The sequence below is a fragment of the Egretta garzetta genome, unplaced genomic scaffold (genome assembly GCF_000687185.1).
Source record: "Egretta garzetta isolate BGI_Z169 unplaced genomic scaffold, ASM68718v1 scaffold62, whole genome shotgun sequence".
NCBI classification, from domain to species: domain Eukaryota; kingdom Metazoa; phylum Chordata; class Aves; order Pelecaniformes; family Ardeidae; genus Egretta; species Egretta garzetta.
This window is the reverse complement of record NW_009258947.1, coordinates 1,405,894-1,425,852: the sequence shown is the minus strand read 5'-3', so window position 1 is coordinate 1,425,852 and position 19,959 is coordinate 1,405,894. Positions and strand designations below refer to the sequence as shown.

The 19,959-nt window shown below is 40.3% G+C and overlaps 1 protein-coding gene across 5 annotated transcripts in view; it reads left to right on the top strand.

Moving 5' to 3' along the window:
- Positions 1 to 14,145, top strand: part of FBXO25 (F-box protein 25) — a 33,871-nt gene extending 19,726 nt beyond the window's left edge. For 4 of the 5 annotated variants that reach the window (XM_035889906.1, XM_035889905.1, XM_009634264.2 and 1 more), the window contains 4 exons: positions 137 to 321; positions 2,243 to 2,425; positions 4,333 to 4,476; positions 11,420 to 13,004. In XM_035889906.1, the coding sequence (XP_035745799.1) occupies positions 137 to 321; positions 2,243 to 2,425; positions 4,333 to 4,476; positions 11,420 to 11,509 (602 nt within the window). In that variant the 3' untranslated portion in view covers positions 11,510 to 13,004. The other variant, XR_004841375.1, reaches the window with a different exon arrangement.
- The last annotated feature ends 5,814 nt before the right edge of the window (positions 14,146 to 19,959 follow it).

The following is a 19,959-nucleotide window of genomic DNA, read 5'->3' as shown; positions in this document are numbered from 1 at the left end:
TTAGGGCAGCTATTTGTACATAAACGGTTGAGTTGTCATTAGTTCATCTAAGAAAGTGTTGATTAGCTTGAGCTAACTGTATTAGCTTGGTTAACTCAGTTAACCAAAATTGTATTTGGTTTCTTTTGTTTTCCAGTCATGGAAGACCAATATAATCCACGATTAATCAAAGATCTTCTACAGGATTTGAGTTCTACTCTCTGTATACTGATCAGGGGAGTAGGAAAATCTGTGTTGGTAGGGAACATCAATATTTGGATTTGCCGATTAGAAACTATCCTTCTGTGGCAACAACAACTAAAAAACCTTCAGATGAACAAGGTATATTATTAAATCATGCTAAAAGTAATTGGAGCAATGGAATTATATTGAACATTGGTTTAGGATTTGTAAGTGAACAATGTTTCAAATCTTAAATGGTTTTACTTGTTTTCTTTGCTTTTTGAGAAGTAATATGAAATTAACAAAATGGAATCAACTTAATTTTCTAATGTTTTAGTAGCTCTTTTCTAATGAGGGCTGCTACAGTGCCTGTACTGCTGGTTTGTGGTAGAGATGTATAGCTGTAATTGTTTTTCTCACCCAAATCAATTTCAAAAGGCTTGTCTCTGGATTGGCAGATAGAGATGGGAAAAATACCAATTTTTTAATTCCAAAGTAAGTGTTCTACTACTGAAGAAATAAAAAATCTAAAAGGAATTTTAGAGGTGGATCAAGAAAACAGAAATAAAATATTCAAGTAGCAATTTTACAGCTTTATCCATAAGCACAGTTGCTTTTTGTAAAAAAGGATAATGACTTCAGCATCTGGATTCTGATCATGTGATTTTCTTCAAAGCATGTGGTATGCACTGTTCCAGGTTTTCCTTTATAGTGGAAACTTCTGATGATAAGCAGGCAATTTTTTTAACCTGTCTGGGTTACTCCTGGAGGAAAAAATGCTGCAGGACGTTGCACACAGTAAAGTCATACAACCATTTCATCTGTTTGCTTTCAGCTATGAAATTTTGAAATTGTCCTTTCTGTGTGTGCCAGGTATCTGAATAAAACAGCTAATTTTGGAATAGAAAGGAGAAATGGGGACCCCAGTGCCAGCAGTTTTCATATACCAAGCAACCACAGCATAGACAGTTTTGAGATGCTGCAGTTGCTGCGGTTGTTTCTTTCCAGCATGCCACTTCCATCTGAGATGTTTTTCGTTGGCTGAAATAACCGATGAGAAATCTTGCATCTGTAATGCTCACATGTTTCTGAACAGAATGATAGTTCCAGAGATGTTTATAACAGATGACATGATGGAAAGTCTAGTCTATAAGTGAGATGAATGGCTGTGAAATAAACTGACATAAGTGAGAGCCTGCTAGAGTACAGCTGCTGCGCTGCCAGTGCCTTGCGACTGGGCAGCTCTGCTAGGTGGGGCCGGCGGCTGCCCCACCCTCCCTCCCTTGCCAGCTGGGACACCGCCTTCAGCCCTGTTGGTCTTTGTGCCACCTGGCAGTATAGGCTCCAGATTCAGTCATCTATGAGTTGTGCTGTAAGTTGCCCCGATAAAGAGAAAGTTCAGCAGAGGTATATACTCTTAGTGAAAATTTTCTCAGTGCTCTGATTTGTCACCCCTTGCAGAATTCCTCATTTACACATGAGGGGAGCTATCTCCAGAATTAAGAAATTAACCTACTCTCTTCTGCCTATGACTTCCGTAGTGTTCTCATTCTGTATTTCTGTTCTTCAGTTCTGTATTCTAGTTGTTTTAAGGCAGATTCATGTGCTCTGTTTAATAAAAATTGAGAAACTAGTTATCGTACAAATTATAAACAGTTGGTTCATAGCTTTATTATAATTAGGGTTTTAGCATCCTTCTCTCAAAGGTGGAATTGAATATATCGTAACTTTCAAGACTGTATACTCTTGAATTATTTTCTGAGAACAGAAGTGTTCTAAAATTATTTTAAATTTAAATAAAGAATTTAGGATACGTTTGTTTTAACAGTAGGAAAGCTGGAAGTTATAAAGCTACAGTCTGTAGCTCCTTCTGTACCTGTAGTCATTTAAGTTTTCAACAACAGCAGTTAGAGAATAATGGTAGCCAAGTAATCAAAGTGTCACAGAATTAACCATAGATATTTCTCAATGGTTTTGTACAAACTGAACTAAGACCCAAGATACCTCTAAAGTAAGAATCTTATTTGTACCTTATACTGTCAAGTTTTTGTAGCTAAAAGTCTTCAACTCTTATTTCCAGCAAGTCAACAATGGTCTTACGCTTAGCGATCTCCCTCTCCATATGCTGAATAACATCTTATACAGGTTCTCTGATGGCTGGGACATTATTACTCTGGGTCAAGTGACCCCAACTTTGTACATGCTTAGTGAAGACAGACAGCTGTGGAAAAAACTCTGCCAGTACCATTTCGCGGAAAAGCAGGTAATAAACTCTTATCGTTTGCATAAATGTGGCCCTTATCTTTGCAATGTGGTATACTAATACTGAAGCGTGATCCCACCCTTTTCCACCCTTTTTGAGATAAAAATGTGACAGTGTGCAGTAATAGTGAAAATGTTCTCTTGGCGGGAGTGGGGGGGAGAAGCATGTCTGTGAGTTTAGGACAACTATCAGGCTGCTTCCTTGCATTATTTTAAAAAACGTCTACTTAAGATGACTTTTTTTTTTTTTGAAACTACACAATCACCAACAAGTAATGTAGGAATGCCTCCAGAACTTTCTTAATTTTCTGACAGTAATATATGCTGGGACAAAATCAGACTAGGTGAAAATAAAGCTATGAAAATAGAAGTTACCTCATCAGAGCTGGAGGAAGAACTTAAAAACCTAGCGCATTCCAGACTGGAAAAAATGAAAATATACATTCTTAAATCTGACAGGTTGAAGTGGTACCTTTTGGTCAGTGACTGCTAGATTAAGTATTATTATAACAGGAAAGGTACAAGTGAGATCAATTAACTCTTGCAGTTGACCGAATTATGAATTTGCATGAGATGAAAGGCTTCAGAATGAACTTCACAGAGAATATAGACAGACAAAGGCAAACTGAAAAACCCTCCTTTAGAAGCAAGTCAGAGGAATGCAAGGTGAAATTATGAGGATAAAAAGTTTAAGCTTAATGTGGCAGTTGACTGGATTTTGAGGCTAGAGGAGGTAAGCTCTACTGAACAATGACAAAACTGGTTGGAGAAGAAGCTCTTATAGTAAGGTAATGCTGGGGACAAAGATCACTTTAAGCATTTCAGTAGAGTGAGCTAGCCCTGTGCCTTATAAAGTACACTTGTACACAGGGTTGCCAATGAGTTCCTAAATGTTCACATTCAATTTCTTACTAGGTTATTAATGATAGAAATCTAATGATCTTATTTATTTTCCAATATCAAATTCTGCCTTTTCTGTTTAAAAGTGTACTACCTTGATAAGCTACAGAATCTTGCTAGCCTGTTTTTCCCATCCTGTGCAGTATATTTGTTGAACCATTGAAATAACCACAAAAACATACGTGGTATCTGAAGAGCACTTTTGGGGAAAAAAAAAAAACAACTCTACACAAGGAAGCTATTACGAAACAAAGTGAAGTGTAGCTGAAATCAGAAAGGCAGTGCTATTCTCCCTATCTAGGAATTGTCTTCTGAATGAAGAAATCCTTTAATGTATTGGCATTAATCCACACTGAGTGGAACAGAAGCCTTTTACAAATACATACTTAATAAACCTTGGCTGTGTATTAAGCTGGGGAGAAGTGGCTGTTGTGCATCAACTAATCTTTATATGCACATTATGTCCTCAAGAAGTATATCAATCACTGACTATTGGCTATCGTTCTAGAAAGATTGTAAGTAAATGTGAAAAATAATCAGGCATATACTTCTAAAGTGAAAGAAAAAGCATCATTTATATCCGTAGTTAGTCTTAACAGAAAACTACTATTTGTAATGCACAATCTAATTTTAAATATCAATTTTTTTCCTGAGTGTTTTTTTTTTTTTTAAAAGTATAAAATTAATTACTTATGGCTCTAAATATTGTTTTTGTTGTATGGTTCTTGACTATAATTAGAATAATTTCAAGACAGTAGAATTAGATCAGCTGTGTTTGGCCTACTTTTTCTTGGCAAATAGACACCCTCCTATTTTTACTGGTTTACTTTCCATTTTTTTGTGGCTAGATCTCTCTCAGTGCTTTGCAGAGATGTAGGATGTCAGATTATTGACTTCAAAAAATTCCAATTACAAAACTTCAGTGTAACTACCTTTTTTTACCAGTCGTTTTCTTGATTTGACTAGTCCTTTAACAACTTTAAAGGAAGATGTTAATTTTATGTCCAGTTTTGTAGGCATTTGATTCCGTCAGAGAAGGGTCACATTGACTGGAAGCTGATGTACTTCGCACTTCAGAAATATTACCCAATAAAGGAACAGTATGGGGACACCTTGCATTTCTGTCGACACTGTAGTATTCTGTTTTGGAAGGTAAGAGCTTTGAAACAGATAATCAGAACTAAGTTGAAACAGCTTCTGGTGATCATCTGAAAGGAAAAATACTAAGATCATCTTACTGTCTTTCTCGTGAAATGTGATTGGACAACTAATATCTAACTCTTAAATAATATATTAAAACTTCCATATAAAATCAGCGTTAAATTCCAAAGTTTTTCTTTATCTAGCATTCTTATCTCTTGATATTGGATAACCTCAATAGTTAGAATTGCAAGGAAAAGAGCCATGTGGAAAGAGTTGCATTCTGTGTTGTCTTGGAACTATTTAATCTTATGCAAAGTTGTTAGGAACTTCTATGAAGTTAGCCATTTTATGACATCCCTTTCTAATGATGGCACAGCAATCAATACATCTCTAATGAGAACTTACTACTATGGTATTCCTACCACATTGGTGTAAAACTCTTGTCTTTTTGTAATCTTGCTTCTGCCTTATATGAAGCTTGGAGGAATGTTTGAAATTTCATTCAAAATGTGGTTTACGTTGATTTTTGATGTTTACCATGAAGCATATTCTGTCTTGCAGGATGATTTTAATTTCCGTAGGGCATTTTCATGTTTAACTTGCCTGTGAACACAGTCCTGCTTTTACTTTGTGCTGCACCATAATCTAGCCTTCTGGTTAGTGAGACATCTTTAATTTTGCAGCTCAAAGACCAGATATGGGTAGTGCTAAGTGGACAGCAAAGAGCAAGAAAGGTTTGAGAAATCTTGGAAAATACTCTTATTCTGATTTGCAGAAATGAGTTGCTCGTGTCATCTTTCTCTGATTTTAAGAGAAGTTGCATGTCAGTGTGAGGCTTTTTTTATTTTTCGTAGAAAAAAACTGGGCTATTTAACAGGATAAGCTAGCTTTCATATAAATAGCATGTTACTGAATGATGTTGTCTTAAAGTTGAGTATTCTTGATATCACAGGAGCCCTTCCAGGTACTAATGTTTTGCTAAATGAATAGTAGGAAAACAGGTAGTCAGAATTGGCTTCTGCTGTGAAAAGCCTGGGCATTTGCTGAAGAACCTGTGTAAAGAATGAATAAGAACTGTTTATTACAGTGGAATAAGGTTGGGGTTTTTTTTTATCATGTTGCTTAATGTGTAGGGTAAAGGGGTTTTTATTTGAAAGTGGAAATTTTAAAGGTAGGCACACAGCATGCATGCAGGTGGGCATTTTTGGTATTGGATTTGTTTGGATTGCCTGGCTTTGCTGTGTAAAAGGTTAATGCTTTTACAGTAAATTTCTCTCATTCTTATCTGGTATAATTGAAAGTATAGCACTTTAATATTAGAATGACTAAAACGTGTTTGGAATCAAATGCTTAACTTTGGAGATCGTGTGTGACTTACAGTAAGAGGCAGTGAACCTGTGCAGGCAGATGTCTTGTTACCTTGACTACTTCAATCAGCTGTTGGAATAATAGCACTCATTTTATATTTTTAGTGAAACACAACACAGTAAGTTCTAAAGGTACTTTGTTTGGATTGATGAGCAGTACCTACTAGATCACTATTCCAGTCGTGACTGCCTCATCCTGGAGATTTGGGCAGGTCTTAAAGTGATGGTGTGTTTATAGATTAATTGTATGTGTCTACACTAAAATTCTGTAGCTGGTGTTTGGGATTAGCTGTTCTAACAAGAGCATGGTCAGCAGGTTGAGGAAAGTGATTATCCCTTTTCACTTGGCACTCATTAGACTGCATCTGGGATACTGTATACAGCTGGGGGTCCCCAATACAAAAAAGGTACTGATAAACTGGTGGAGTTCAGGTGAGGGCCAAATAATCAGGAAGGCTTGAGGACTTGCCCTGTGAGGAGAGGCTGGAGAAGACATGCTTCAGAGGAACCTAAGAGCCTGCCATGAGAACAGCCAAGCAAGAGAATGGTTTGACCATAGAGGTTATGCAGTTTCCATCCTTGGACGTTTTCAAGACCTGACTCAGAGCAATCTGGTCTGATCTCATAGCTTACCCTGCTTTGAGCATAAGGCTGGACTAGAGACCTCTTGAGGTGCCTCCTAACCTGATTATTCTGATTCTGTACTGTGGCTTTCCTTCTCTAGGTCTTGGAATCTAAGCCTTGTCCCTGTCTTAAAATAAATGTCTGATCAGGTTGAAATAGGTTGTTAAATGAATTCATTTCTGCACAACCGACACAATTACTGACAGGGACACTAAGAGGTTAATCATTGGTCTGAAAAGTAGTCCCTCTGATTACTGGGCAATGTGAGCAACATAGTGCTAGTCATTCTGAGTTACATGGGGGGAAAAATAGTTTGCTTTTTCAGGCACTTGCAACTATATCCTTTCCCAAGCTTTCTAAAGAGAGATGAGAAGCAAAGCAGGAGGCAGGGGACAGCAGGTCAGGACATACTTCATTAATTCTAGAAAAATTCTGTGCTAGGTGAAAATATTTCTTAATTGGAAAGAACTTTTATCAGGCTTTGACAATTCATTCCAGCTTCAGTATCATCCTTGATTAGACAGATTATTCAATATGTATATGAGTGGTTGACATACAATTATATCTATAATGTACAGATTTTTGTTCTCAGCTGAAGCTTTTACTCTGCCTAATTCCATTGGGTGCACAGCAAAACAAAACCCAAAACCAAACTTTAAAGGAGAAATCATGGTTACTTTACAGAGGAAAAGTAGCAAGTGTTTGAATCCTGAAACAAATGGAAGCACTGGGTTTTTCAGGTAGTTTATAATATGTAAAAATTCAGTTTCTTCTTTTAATGGTACACTTCAAAAATCGTGCAGCTTTTGCATTCAAGGGCATTCAGAAGAACTTCAGGTGGTGAGCTGAACACTTCTTGGTATTGCTCTTTTTTTTTTTTTTTTTCTTCCCTCATTCAGGAACAAGGCAAAAACATTGGAATAGTTGCAGAGGAAAAAGTACTCGAGTGATCAGGGCATGAAGAAGACTAGCAGAGGTTAATTTATTTTAACTTAGCTGTGTTTAAAGCTAATACAGAATGTGACTGCTTTCCATAAATTCTTCTCGGAGACAGAAGGGATGAATAAATGTGACACTACTTTGGGAAATAGTTTAGGCTAAGAGACATCCTTGATGGAAATAAGTTACAGAAACTAGTTGTGTGTAAACTTAGGCTGAGAATTAAGAGTTTCTAAGAACCAAAGCAGCAAGGTTCTGAAATAGCCGCAAAGCACAGGACTAGCTAGTGATGAGAAGAATTTTCATCAGTTTGTGAAATTGATAATATAACGTAATTGCTGGCAACGTGAAAGAGCTACACACAGAAACTTCCTTCAGTCCTGTATTTTGTGTCCTTTTAAAGAAAGCCTGCAAAAGAAGGGACTGATGGCTACTAAGTTGAATTAGCAAAAATCTGAAGTGGGGAAATGACTTTTCACTTTTCAGTATGCTATAATAATATTTGTGTTACTTTTAACAAGTCTTTAAGAGCTTTTCAGGAAATGGCATTTGTATTCCCATATTTGTTTAAAACCTGTGACCATAGTAATGCTAAATACAATAAGAAGGAGACTCCTAAATTCATTTTAGGAAGTACAGTGATATAATAGAACATCTTGTACTCCTCCGTGTTAAAGGAGGGAATGATTATAAGAAACTCTTCATATCGAATGACTGCCTTTCAGAAGTGACTTCTTGGTAAAGGATTTGTCCGTATCGAAACTGAGAAAAATGTCGTTTCAGTACTGTAAAAGTAACGGCAGACTAATTATCGACTGATGCCTCTGTGAATGCTTTTTGCATGTACTATTTCTTCTGTTCCACTAGGTAGTATTGCAACTGTGAGAAGTTCTCTTATTTTCTTAGCTCACTCAGTAGCACACTTTGGTTATGCCAGAGATGGCCACAGAAGTTGAAATACCTTTTCTTCTTTCAATACCCTGGGCTTTATGTAAAATAGTGTAATTGTTTTGCATAAGTGATACGCTTCACACTTGGTTTTAGTCTTCCTGGGGCTTGTGCTAGTTGTGCTGGTTTTCGTTCTCCATCTGCTTGTGATTTGCCCCAAGAATAAAAGACTATTTTTCTAAATGAACCTTAGCCTTGATAAACCTTAACTCTGCTTCTTTTACCTTATGGCTCTCCTGCTTCCTTCTTCACGATCTCAAAGGACTACCACCTTGCTTTGTTACTCAAGGTATTTCATGTGTGTCTCATCTGTTTGCATTGCTGACTGTTCTGTAATGTTGAAGAACTTGATCATTTCTAATTGTTTGATGCTTTTTGGTTTGACTCTGTTTCCCCACATCAATTTAGCAGCAGGAACACTTTGTTTCACATTTCTCTATTAGGTAAGGTAGTGATGACATCTCAGTCTTTCATCAGATTTGGTTGTTATTATAGACATATTCCCTGTTAATGCCATTTAAGCTAGGGACCATAATTCAACTTCTAATGAAGAGAGGTGCATGGTGTCAGTGAGATCAGCCAGATTTCACTAATAAATAGGTTTCTCTGCACTCAGTATTATAAACTGTTTCTGCACTCCCTGATGTCTTTAATTCAGTACTTAAATCTGAGACGAGTAACATGAACCTCAGATAACTGTCTTTAGTGCAAAGGTAATAAAATTGATTTTATTCCACTTGGAATGCTGTAGTCATATGTACTTCTATGAAGGAGTCTCTCTGAAAAGAAATTCCCCAACCAGGCTGCATATGACTTGGGAGAGTGGGGGAAGGCAATTAAAATGTTGCTTTCTGAATGAAGAAGCGGTGGAAATAATTATACAGAAAAGGACTGTAGCTCCAAAGTTGTTATGGGAGCTTCTTAAAGTCCAGTTATGATAAAATTTGAGGAGGAAAAAACTACATTTGCCAGTAAACACTCTTCCTGGTGACTTCTCTTGTTAATTTAAGAGAATTCTGTTTTAGCTTTGAGTAGATACATTGAATATCAATATGATTTGAACACTATTTGCTAAATGTAATTTGAAGGGAAATACATTTTTCTTGGAAGGAGGAATACTCATAATTACAGGAAAGTTATGATTCTTCTTTTCAGTCCTCATCCCTTTTTTCCACTGTAAAATTTGTTTCTGTTTTTAATAACCAAGAACCGCAGGAACTGATCTTACTAAGATTTTTATTGGACCTGTAATTCCTGACTGAGCAGAGCTTTCAAAAGCGTTTTTATGATGATGTGCAGAACAAAACAGACAGCATGTTACAAATTCTGCCTAAAGTATTTAGGAGTATAAATAAGCACTGAAAGGGGATAAACCCTAGCTTCTTTCCCAGAATCCTAATTCTGATTGTGTTTTTTCTGGAAACTAGGAAAGTAATGACATGACACTGACATGGCAATGGGTGGAGAAAATGATAGTTCATTAGCAACTACCCTTGGGAGTGTTTTCTGCTGTGGTGTATCTCTTCCTTGCAGATGTCATCTCAAGATGGAGGTGTTGGGTTTAACGCTTCTTGGCCTTGGTCTTCTGTTCTTTCTCATCTGCAGCATCCCCAGATAGGCAGTTCTACCTGGGGTCTAATCTATTTGTCTGTTCTTCTTTGTTTTTTCCCCTCTGTGTCATGAATGTAACAATTGGTTCTCGGGTGATGTTAAAGCAATTATTAAAAAAAGTGGGAGGATTAGGAGGTGATACCACATGATATTTTCATGTAGTCAACTATAGACTTAATGGAAAAATACAGATAATATATAGTCTGTAGAGTAACAATTTTCATTGGAAAAGCTGAGTAGTGTTTAGAATGTGTTTCACCTAGTGCACTGTGGTGTTGCAAAGACATTGGACAGGAATGTGGCATCTTCAACAGCACTTTCCTTACGTAAGTTTCCAAGTGAGAGGAAAATTTCACTTACAGGTTTTTTCCTTCTATTAACTGAATTAGATGTAACTTCATTTTCTACGGAAAAGAAAGAAATGAAGACTGCAGTGGTCTCTGATCTACTTATGTATTTATTCTAGTTTTCTTGCCCCACATGTTGAATTCATCAACACTGGTGGAAAAGGGAGAGAAACCCCTTAAAACCTGGGGAGGACAGTTTCTGAGCCTTACAAGGTTATTGATCAATGGAGAGGTTAAACACCTCGAACTGTCTAGGACCTTGTCATTTCACCTCTAGCATTTCCTTCCTTTAGAGGGTTCTAATAAGGTGCAAAACAGTACTTTTCATTTGAAGAAGAATTTGAATCTTAAATAATCAGACAATTGTGTGGAGTTCAAGTTTCTATGAAAGCAAGCACTGCAGGCTTAGTGAATTTGTAATGACAAAGCCTTTCAATCCTGTTAGTCTTCTGTATTCCTAACTTGCCTGAGCGCTAACTAGTTTAAGGTAATGCTTTTGGGTGGGGAAAAGGCAGGAGTGAAAGAGGAGGAAAAGATGTTGGGGGAGAAAGAAAAACAAGCAAGGTAGAAAAGCTTTTATGACTGGGACTTCAAACATGCTGCTCAGGTTTTTTGGGGTAGTGTCTGTTGGCTTTCACTTTGAAGCAAGGAGTTCATTCCCCCTGAAGTAGTAGTTGACTTCAGATTTTAGTTAAACATCATTTAGGTTCAAAGAAGCAGTTGCTTTTTTTATCACTTATCAAAAAATAATGGATAAGGAATAAGAAACCTTTGTTCAGGAGCTCTGACTCACATTCTGGTTTTGGTAGGTGGAGAGGGGTTGGGTTTTTTTTTTTTTTTTTCCTGAAATCTGAAGCTACCCTGAGTTACCACAGTCAAACTGGAAAGGCCTAATTTCTTAACAACTTAGTCTAAAACAGTTAAAGAAAAATATGGTCAATTCTTAAAAAGAGCAAGTTCCTATCAGTTTGTTTACAGTGGAAGTAGTTGCATGTGCCTGTATGTGAATTTTTGCCTGGTTTTTTTTTTTTGTTTTTGTTTTTTTTTAATTGGGAGTGGAGGGAGACTGTGGGTATGGAAAGAGAACTTACTACTTTTTTCTCCTTTGTTTTGCAGGATACAGGACACCCCTGCACAGCCAGTGATCCAAACACCTGTCTCATGCCAGTATCTCCTCAGCATTTCATCGATCTCTTCAAATTTTGAGATGTTCAGTAGCTGTTCTCCTGTGTTTGTGGCCATTTTTGTGAAGAGTCAGGCAGGATACTTTTTGCTTTTTGTGCAATATATTTAAGTGTAATGTTTTGTTGTAGTTAAAAAAAAAAGATATGGGGGAGATTATTAGACAGGCTTATTCGGTGTATTGTTTTTGTGCAGAAGAGAGCTGAGGAGAAGGAGAACAATAAGAAAATTTCTTTGTCAGGAAATCTGCAGTGGATTTCTCAACTCCAAGAAAGACCGTTTTAATCTCAACTTTACATCCATTCTTTTGACGCCTTAATAGTTGGTTGAAATTATGTGGGGGAGTTTTGAAAATTTCATGGAAGAGTTAAACTACTCTTACAGGCACCAAAGGAGGGTTTTTTGTTAATCCCTCTTTCTTTAAGCCACTGTTTTCAAAACACCTCCATATAATTTGCACTGTTACAAACAACAGGCCAATATTCTCTTGGACTCTTAATATATCAGTTACCAAGGTGGCATTAATCATTGTGAGCTAGTGAATAAAATGTAGCTGTGGTTATATCTGTTGTTGAACCTATGAATGAAGGAAATCAACCAGTCCTTGTACATACATTATGCAAAAGTATTTATTTTTCTTAAGGACTTTATTAAACATATAACCTATCTCAGCACATCCTGCATAACTCAAGAGACAGATCTGGGACTATGGGAAAGTGATTTTTTTTTTTTTTTTTTTAAATGGTAGCTACAGCCTTCATTTATACTGTTTGATATGTCTACAAATGCAACTGCATTCATTCATCTTCTAAGAAGAAGACGTTACTGAAGTTTAATGAGAATGGAGTTGCTTGTTTCTAGACTGGTACGGTGGCAAGACATTGTACTACCAGCTGAGGTTCTAACCTGACAAGTCTTTACAAGCTATGGAAAACACTGAAAGTCAGTCTGAGCTGAAGCACCTTCTGCCGAGTTAATCAGATGATAAATTCTCCAGGAAGCTATTTTATTCTGTCCTGTGGAACAAAATTAATTGCTTGGCCTAGGCAGGTAAAGGAAAAATTAGGGAAGTTGGAGGTTTGTCAATGAAATTTAATAAATAATGTAATGCACGTACTATATTCTGCACTTGTTTGTTCTGAATCTAGTTTTGTACAGTGTAATAAATCATGTTTTTATCTGTTAGACTTCCTAGAAGTTTCTTGTGCATAGAGACGAATCAATCTGAATTTTAGAAGGTCTTTCTATAACCTGTTCTCTGTAGCAATTGGCAAAGGAATGAGAAGCGCAGAAGCAGTCCAAGTGACATTGCTTTTCGGTAATTGATTGTAGTAGCACTTTTCTAATAAGCTAGCTGGACTGTTAATAGGCTGTACAAAAAAAGAATACTTATTTCCTCAGGAGAGATAAGTTTTATTTGCTTTAACTTAAATTTCAGTGATAAACCAACCTTATCTACTGAATTTGCTGCTGGGTAGATTTTTCAATACAGGGGTTTGTGGGGTTGTTTTTTTTTTCTTTCTTTCAGTTAAGGTGTCTGCTGTGGCTATGGTAATGATCAGGTGTGGAGCCGATGACATCCATTCTTACTCCTCTTCATTCAGAACATTGCTGCAAGCCTCACTTTCCCAGCCCAACCACTGCTCTAGCCACTGGATTTAAGGAACCAGCAGCTCTTCTTTAACAAGGGCTTGCACCCCTTTTATTTAACTAACAAAATGGTTACGGACTTGCTTTCATGTCTACGTGACCCTGCATGACCTGGGTAGCCTTGACAGTGGCTGGTGGTGGCTGGCATCCATTGATCACTCCTTTAACAGTTACAGTTTTGCTGCCCTTCGTGAAACTTCCTGTAAATATCTATATGGATGCCACCTGCTCTTTGAGAGCTTTAAAGAAAGGTTCTGAAGCCAGCATTTGGTTTAATATGGGGCTGAGCTCTTCACCTGTCATGCTGACTGAAGGTCTCCCATCAGGGAGTGCAAGGAACCATCCCTCCTGCAGACAGAATGCAAGCTTTCAAGGGGCACACCATTACCTAAGAAGCTGCCCATTACTGAAGGTGCAAATAATGTTGAGAATTGGAGAAAGGTATTAAGAGATCCAAGAGGGACCTCTCCTAGCCTCTAAACTGAGGAGAGAGAGAGGTGACTTACAAAAGGCTTGTAAAAAGTTAAAGGTTTGGAAGAATCAGTATCCATAATAACTAATTTTCATATCTCTTACAAATGTCCTTTCCCTTTCACCATTTGCTGTCTTGCTTGCTCTTCTGTAGCAAACAGCCTCTGCCCAGCTGAAGGATGGGTTCCGAGATGTTGTCCGGTGTAGGCCACAAGCATGCCTTCCCCTGGCAGTAGCCAAGATGACAAGAAGCAGGACTCCAGCTGGTAGCCCTGTGGGCTTCACTCTATAATCACAGAAGGGTTGAGGGTGGAAGAGACCTCTGCAGGGAACCCCCTGCTCGAGCAGGGCCATCCAGACCCAGTTGCCCAGGACCATGTCCACATGGGTTTTGAGTATCTCCAAGGAAGGAGACTCTACAGCCTCCCTAGGCAACCTGTATCAGTGCTTGCTCACCCTCGCAGTAACAAAGTGTTTCCTGGTGCTCAGAGGGAACCTCCTGTGTTTTGGTTTGTGCCCATTGCCTTCTGGTCCTGTCAGTGGTGCCCAGTGACAAGAGCCTGGCTCCATCTTTCCACCTTCCCTTCAGGTATTTATAGACATCGATGAGATTCCCCTGAGCCTTCTCTTCCCTTGGTTGCACAGTCCCAGCTCTCTCAGCCTCTCCCCACAGGAGAGATGCTCCAGTCCCTTCATCTGAATGGCTCTGTGCTGGATTCTCTCCAGTACATCCCTGTCTGTCTCCTGCTGAGGAGCCCAGAAGCTGGTCATGGTGTTCCAGGTGAGGCCTCACCAGGAGAGAGGGAGGATCACCTCCCTCCCCCTGCTGGCATCGTTCCTCCTGATGCAGCCCAGGGTACCATTCACCTTATCTGTGGCAAGGGCAGGGTGCTCGTGTTCAACTTGGTGTCCACCAGGACCCCCCAGGTCCAAAAAGCCAGTAAGGTGACTCTTTAAACCTTCCTTCTAGGTTAAAAAAAAAAGGGGGGGGGTGGAGGAGAGAGACATGCACATGTGCCCTGAGAAGCATTTGAGTGCAGGGCTATTGAATATTTTTTTTTTTTTTTTTAAATCTTAAAGGCTTGGCGTGCAGAATCACACTGTCACAAGCACTGTTACAAGCTTTTAACACTTGGCAAAACTGAGCTTTGGGCGTAGTTCCATAAGCTAGTTAAATATTTAGTGACTGTATCTCTTAGGCTAGCAAATAACTGAGCTTGATAAAAAGTGACTCCATGGTGTGAAGTCATTGGATGCATCAGAAGACAGATTTTAATTGTGTGCTGGCTGCCATATGCAAAGCAAGGTGGGTGCTCTCTACTAGAGCAGAAAGCAGGCCGTGAAACGCATACCAGATCTCTACAGGTTTCTTTTGCTCTGCAGCTTTTGTCCCAAGACCTGGATCTGCCAATACACAGATTTTGCAGGGGCAAGGATAGGAAACAATGTTCTAACTGCGGCCCCTACAAGATCACTTCACAGTCTTGGGCGATTTGGCTTTTATTGAAGTCTCCTGAAAACCAACACTGATTCAAAGGCAATCAAGCCGTTCTTTGCCACAGGCCACAAGGAGCTCACAATTACGATTTTGAAAAATAGGATCTTCCTTCCACCTCCCCCACACCTGCCCCAGCCCCAGTCACCAACTCCACAAGCCCTCTCTGAGAGACTCCAGCCCTGTTGCATTACATCCTCTCCCAGCAGCTTTGTTCTCCTGCTTGTGGGAAAGGACACTCGGCCTGTACGGGCACTAGATGCGGGCCTGTTCTGAGAGCGCTGAGCGAGCCTTTCTCTTGGGATGTCAGATGGGCCTGAGGGCCTCACCTGGAAAAAGCAGAGGAGCAGAACCCTGCTCTTCTCCTTTCCCCTGCTCCCCATCCCTGGAAAACGCATAAACTCACTCTTGGAGAAGGAAGCAGCTGAAATCTGAGGAAAAAAACTAGCTCAAACAAAGGGATATCCCCTAGGAACAGGACTGAAAGACTAGTGGCACTTTGTGGTCTGGAAGGCAGAAGCAATGCGGGCTTGCAGAAGGGAGTGGGTGGAATGGAGAACAGTAGCAGGTTTTGGATTTGCCTGGTAGACAAATTAGCTTATGTACAGCTCCATCATTGGCAGAGGAAGAACTGCTAGCTAAATAGTCTTGCATATGAGTGTACTTCTGAGCCAATAAGCATGAAAGTAATTCATACACTTTTAGAGAAAGGAGGCAATGTGTAAGAGGAAAAATATATTAAGTTTGCATTTATGTGATTGCTCTCAACCTCCAAGTCTTGTCATATATGTATGTATATGTACATAGAGAAAGAGAGCAAGACAGCGCATATGTATTGCTTAAGCCTCATTACTTGAAGTCAGACAATTGCACCAGAAGCTGATTTCATCAAAACCCTTCAAACTTCACAAAATCAGTCATGGGTACTTCAGTATCTGATTCTTTGAAGTAAGTCCCGTAACCCAAATTTAAGAAACCAAGTACTTCATAGCTTTTTACAGAAGACGTGGGGGAAGCACCTAAGAAGTCACTCTGCAACGGCTGGAGAGAAACAGGACACTGAGTCGAGCAGCATACTGAAAATGGCCTGCGTTGCTCAACTTCCGACCAGAGACCAGCGAGACTTCTCTCCAGCAAGGTGAAGCACAGGAATCTTCCTCCAGGAGCTTGTCATCTGCACTCTTACTTTGAGAAGCTAAGGAGAGCTCACCTCTTTCGAAGTCCAGAAGAGGTCCCATTTCATCCCAAATCTTCACAGTTAGAATGCAAATTTTGGGGACTCCCTCTCCCAAAAGCTTTAATTGAGATTGTGTTGTGTCCCATGTCACATTCACCCTCCTCTCTCCTGTGTCGTGGCAGGCGTTGATGCAGTTGCAGAATCAGCCAGTCAGTTCAAGTTGCTGAACCAACCAAAATGAGAAATTATTCTTTCTTTACAGGGATAATTTTCATGGAACCATTCTTCCTCAGTCTTTTCAGCTGAACTGACTCCACTCCCATATAATAATTAATTTTCCTTAGCCCTCAGTCAATATTTAATCATGAGGTTAGATATTCAGGTACTCACCTCAGAAAAAGACAGGGTCAAAGCATCATGGCCAAATGGGGCAGCGACTGCCCACCCATGTGGCATCATACGACCCAGCACGCATACCCCAGCACTCGTCACTAGGAGAGGGGACTATGTCCGACCTCCTGTCTTCCCAACACGCGGTCCTGATGAAGAGAATTTTTTTCCTTCCATATGTATGTTGGGCACCAGACTAAGGCTAGACCCATAATATCCAATTAAGGTTGCCAATTTAATACAAAGAAAGATACAGACATTAAATAAAGCAAACAATCAAATGTTTGGAAATAGTTGTGAAATGATGGTTCAGAACACTGAAGTATTGGCTAGCTATGCTATTCATCTGCACTGTGTCTATGCTTTCAGCTGCAGGGCTCAGCTCCAACCCTATAGAAGACATTGGAACATAATTCCCAGCTCCTGCAGAGCTCAGTAGGATGAAGGTTACCTCTAAACCTTATCGTGTCTGTGCCCAAGGACATGACAGATAGATAAGTGGATTCAGAACGTGGCAGAGGTGAGCGTGCCACTAACGCTGGGTTTGTTTCCCTTCGGATCCCGTGGGCTGGTCTCTGTGCTACACACAGACCCGTCCCACTGCCTTTCAGGCTTGCTGGTAATGCTTATTTCCTGCAGGTTTACGTGTATGTTCTTCTACAAACAAGAATAAAACACACTCAGCTCTGTATTTGTTGTATTTTATGGGTACTTAGTCATTGCGCCTTCAGCTGGAAGCCTAACAATTTTCAAGGCATAAACAAACAACCACCACTGAATTCTCTATTTACTTATTTAATTTTTATATGCTCTTTCCACCCGAATGCTGTTTTTCTGTAGTATTTATAACAAAATAATAACTGAAGAGTAATTAATTTGCTAGGTCGGTTGTCACTCCCACACAACGCTTAGATTACAGAACAAAGTTCTGCATGCTCGGAGCACCTCTCCCCCGTGTTTCGGTCCCCATATTCTCTCAGACACGGCAGTTATTTTTAGATTTTTTTTCCTACTGGAGACTTTTAAAGCTGTAAACCTGTAGTCCCCTTCTTAACTCGACGGTATCCCTTTAGGACTTGGCTAATTTATCAAAGCAATACTGTGGCAGTATCTTCGAAAGTCACCCAAACCAGACACACTTGCTTGTAACGCAGCAGCCCCTGCAGAAACGCATCCCAGCCTGCAGCTCGGCTATTTTGCCTTTTCAGCTGCAGAGAAGGGGAGGAGGCTGAAGGCACAGTATTTGAAGAGGCAGGTTACTGGATGGAGCTGTTTAGTTCAGCTACAACTTAGAATCATAGAATCGTCTAGGTTGGAAAAGACCTTTAAGATCATCAAGTCCAACCATTAACCTAACCCTGCCATCCCACCACTAAACCATGTCCCTAAGCACCTTGTCTGCCCGGCTTTTAAATACCTCCAGGGATGGGGACTCGACCACTTCCCTGGGCAGCCCATTCCAATGCTTGACAACCCTTAAGGTGAAAAAAATGTTTCTTAATGTCCAACCTAAACCTGCCCTGGCACAACCTGAGGCCGTTTCCCCTCGTCCTGTTGCCCATTGCCAGGGAGAAGAGGCCAACCCCCACCTCGCTACACCCTCCTGTCAGGTAGCTGTAGAGGGCGATCAGGTCTCCCCGCAGCCTCCTCTTCTCCAGGCTGAACAACCCCAGCTCCCTCAGTCGCTCTGCTTAAGCCTTGTGCTCCAGACCCCTCACCAGCTTTGTTGCTCTCCTCTGGACACCCTCCAGCAACGCAACATCTTTCTCGTAGCAAGGGGTCCAAAACTGAACCCAGTATTTGAGGTGTGGCCTCACCAGTGCGGAGTACAGGGGCACGATCACGTCCCTACTCCGGCTGGCCAATTCAGTAGTTTAATCCCACCACCACTTAAATTCTTTTTGCAAGCAGACCATAAGCCTTCTACTAATCCTACGTTTAAAGATGCAGTCTTCTGCCACCTGCACTCACCTTCTACATTTTTGATCAATTAAAAGTCTAGTTTATAGGCACAGTAGTATGGAATAGGGCTGGAGAAGTGCATGCTGTGAGTTACAGAGCACCAGTGTTAAAGGCATCCAAAACCTTCATTTTGTACCTGGGCACAGGGAATGTTCTTTCCAATTGCTCATCACAGCCAGAAATCCTGTTCTTGAATAGGATAACCAAGAAAAAATACTAGGAAAGAGGACTAGCTCTGCGTTAGTTCTGATTCTCTAACACTAACCGCCTGGCCTAACAGTGAATATTAATACTAATCCCCCTAGGAACAGTCTCGAATGTTCTGGATTTCTTACTTCTCTTTATACTGTGCTTCAGTCCTCGATGCCAGACCATCTGCTCCTTCACTTGTCTTGAAAACCTTCCCCCTGTCCCCCGTGCAGCCAGCTCTCGCCACACAGGTCAGGAGATCAGATCTTCCACCGCAGCAGAAGCTGCCAACAGGCCATCCCATCCGCCTTGGCCGCAACACCTTGGTTCAACACGCAGCGAGCTCTCCTGCGGGCAGCAGCGTGATGGCCACACTATGCAGACAGGTTAACGCGCTTCAGGAGACGTGCGAGTTTATAAAAGAGTGAGTATCTGTTTCACGAAGTCTCTAATTTTCAAAATAACCCCATGTGCAGCATTACTGTAGCTGCAGCATGACTTCTGGGAATCTTGTGCTCCGTCCTATCAAACAATAGTTTACTTCCTAATGGGAAATGATGCTTGACTTGTTTTCCTTTGCCAAGTTTCTGTCCCAGTGTTCAAAAAATAAACTGTTTACAGGCATTAAACTGAAGGCAAGTCTGCCTAAAAGTGGGTGTCTGACATGAGAGAAACAGCACAGATGAGGTCTTTATGTAATCAGAGAGGATGTCTTTGCGTATGTGGCCAAAAAACTTAACCGGGGACAAGTATAAAAATAAAGAATTAATATTAATTATTAATAGTAATTAATATTAACTGGCTGGGTGGCCAGACCCAAAGGATGCTCGATGGAGTTAAATCCAGCTGGCAGCCACTCACAATTGGTGTTCCCCAGGGCTCAGTGTTGGGGCCAGTTCAATTTATTATCTTTATCAATGATCAGGATTAGGGGATCGACTGCACCCTCAGTCAGTTTGCAGATGACACCAAATTGGGCAGGAGTGTTGATCTGCTTGAAGGCAGGAAGGCTTTACAGACGGCTCTGGGCAGGCTGGATCGATGGGCCAAGGCCAACTGTAGGAGGCTCAAGAAGGCCAAGTGCCGGGTCCTGCACTTGGGTCACAACACCCCCATGCAAAGCAACAGCCTTTGGGAAGC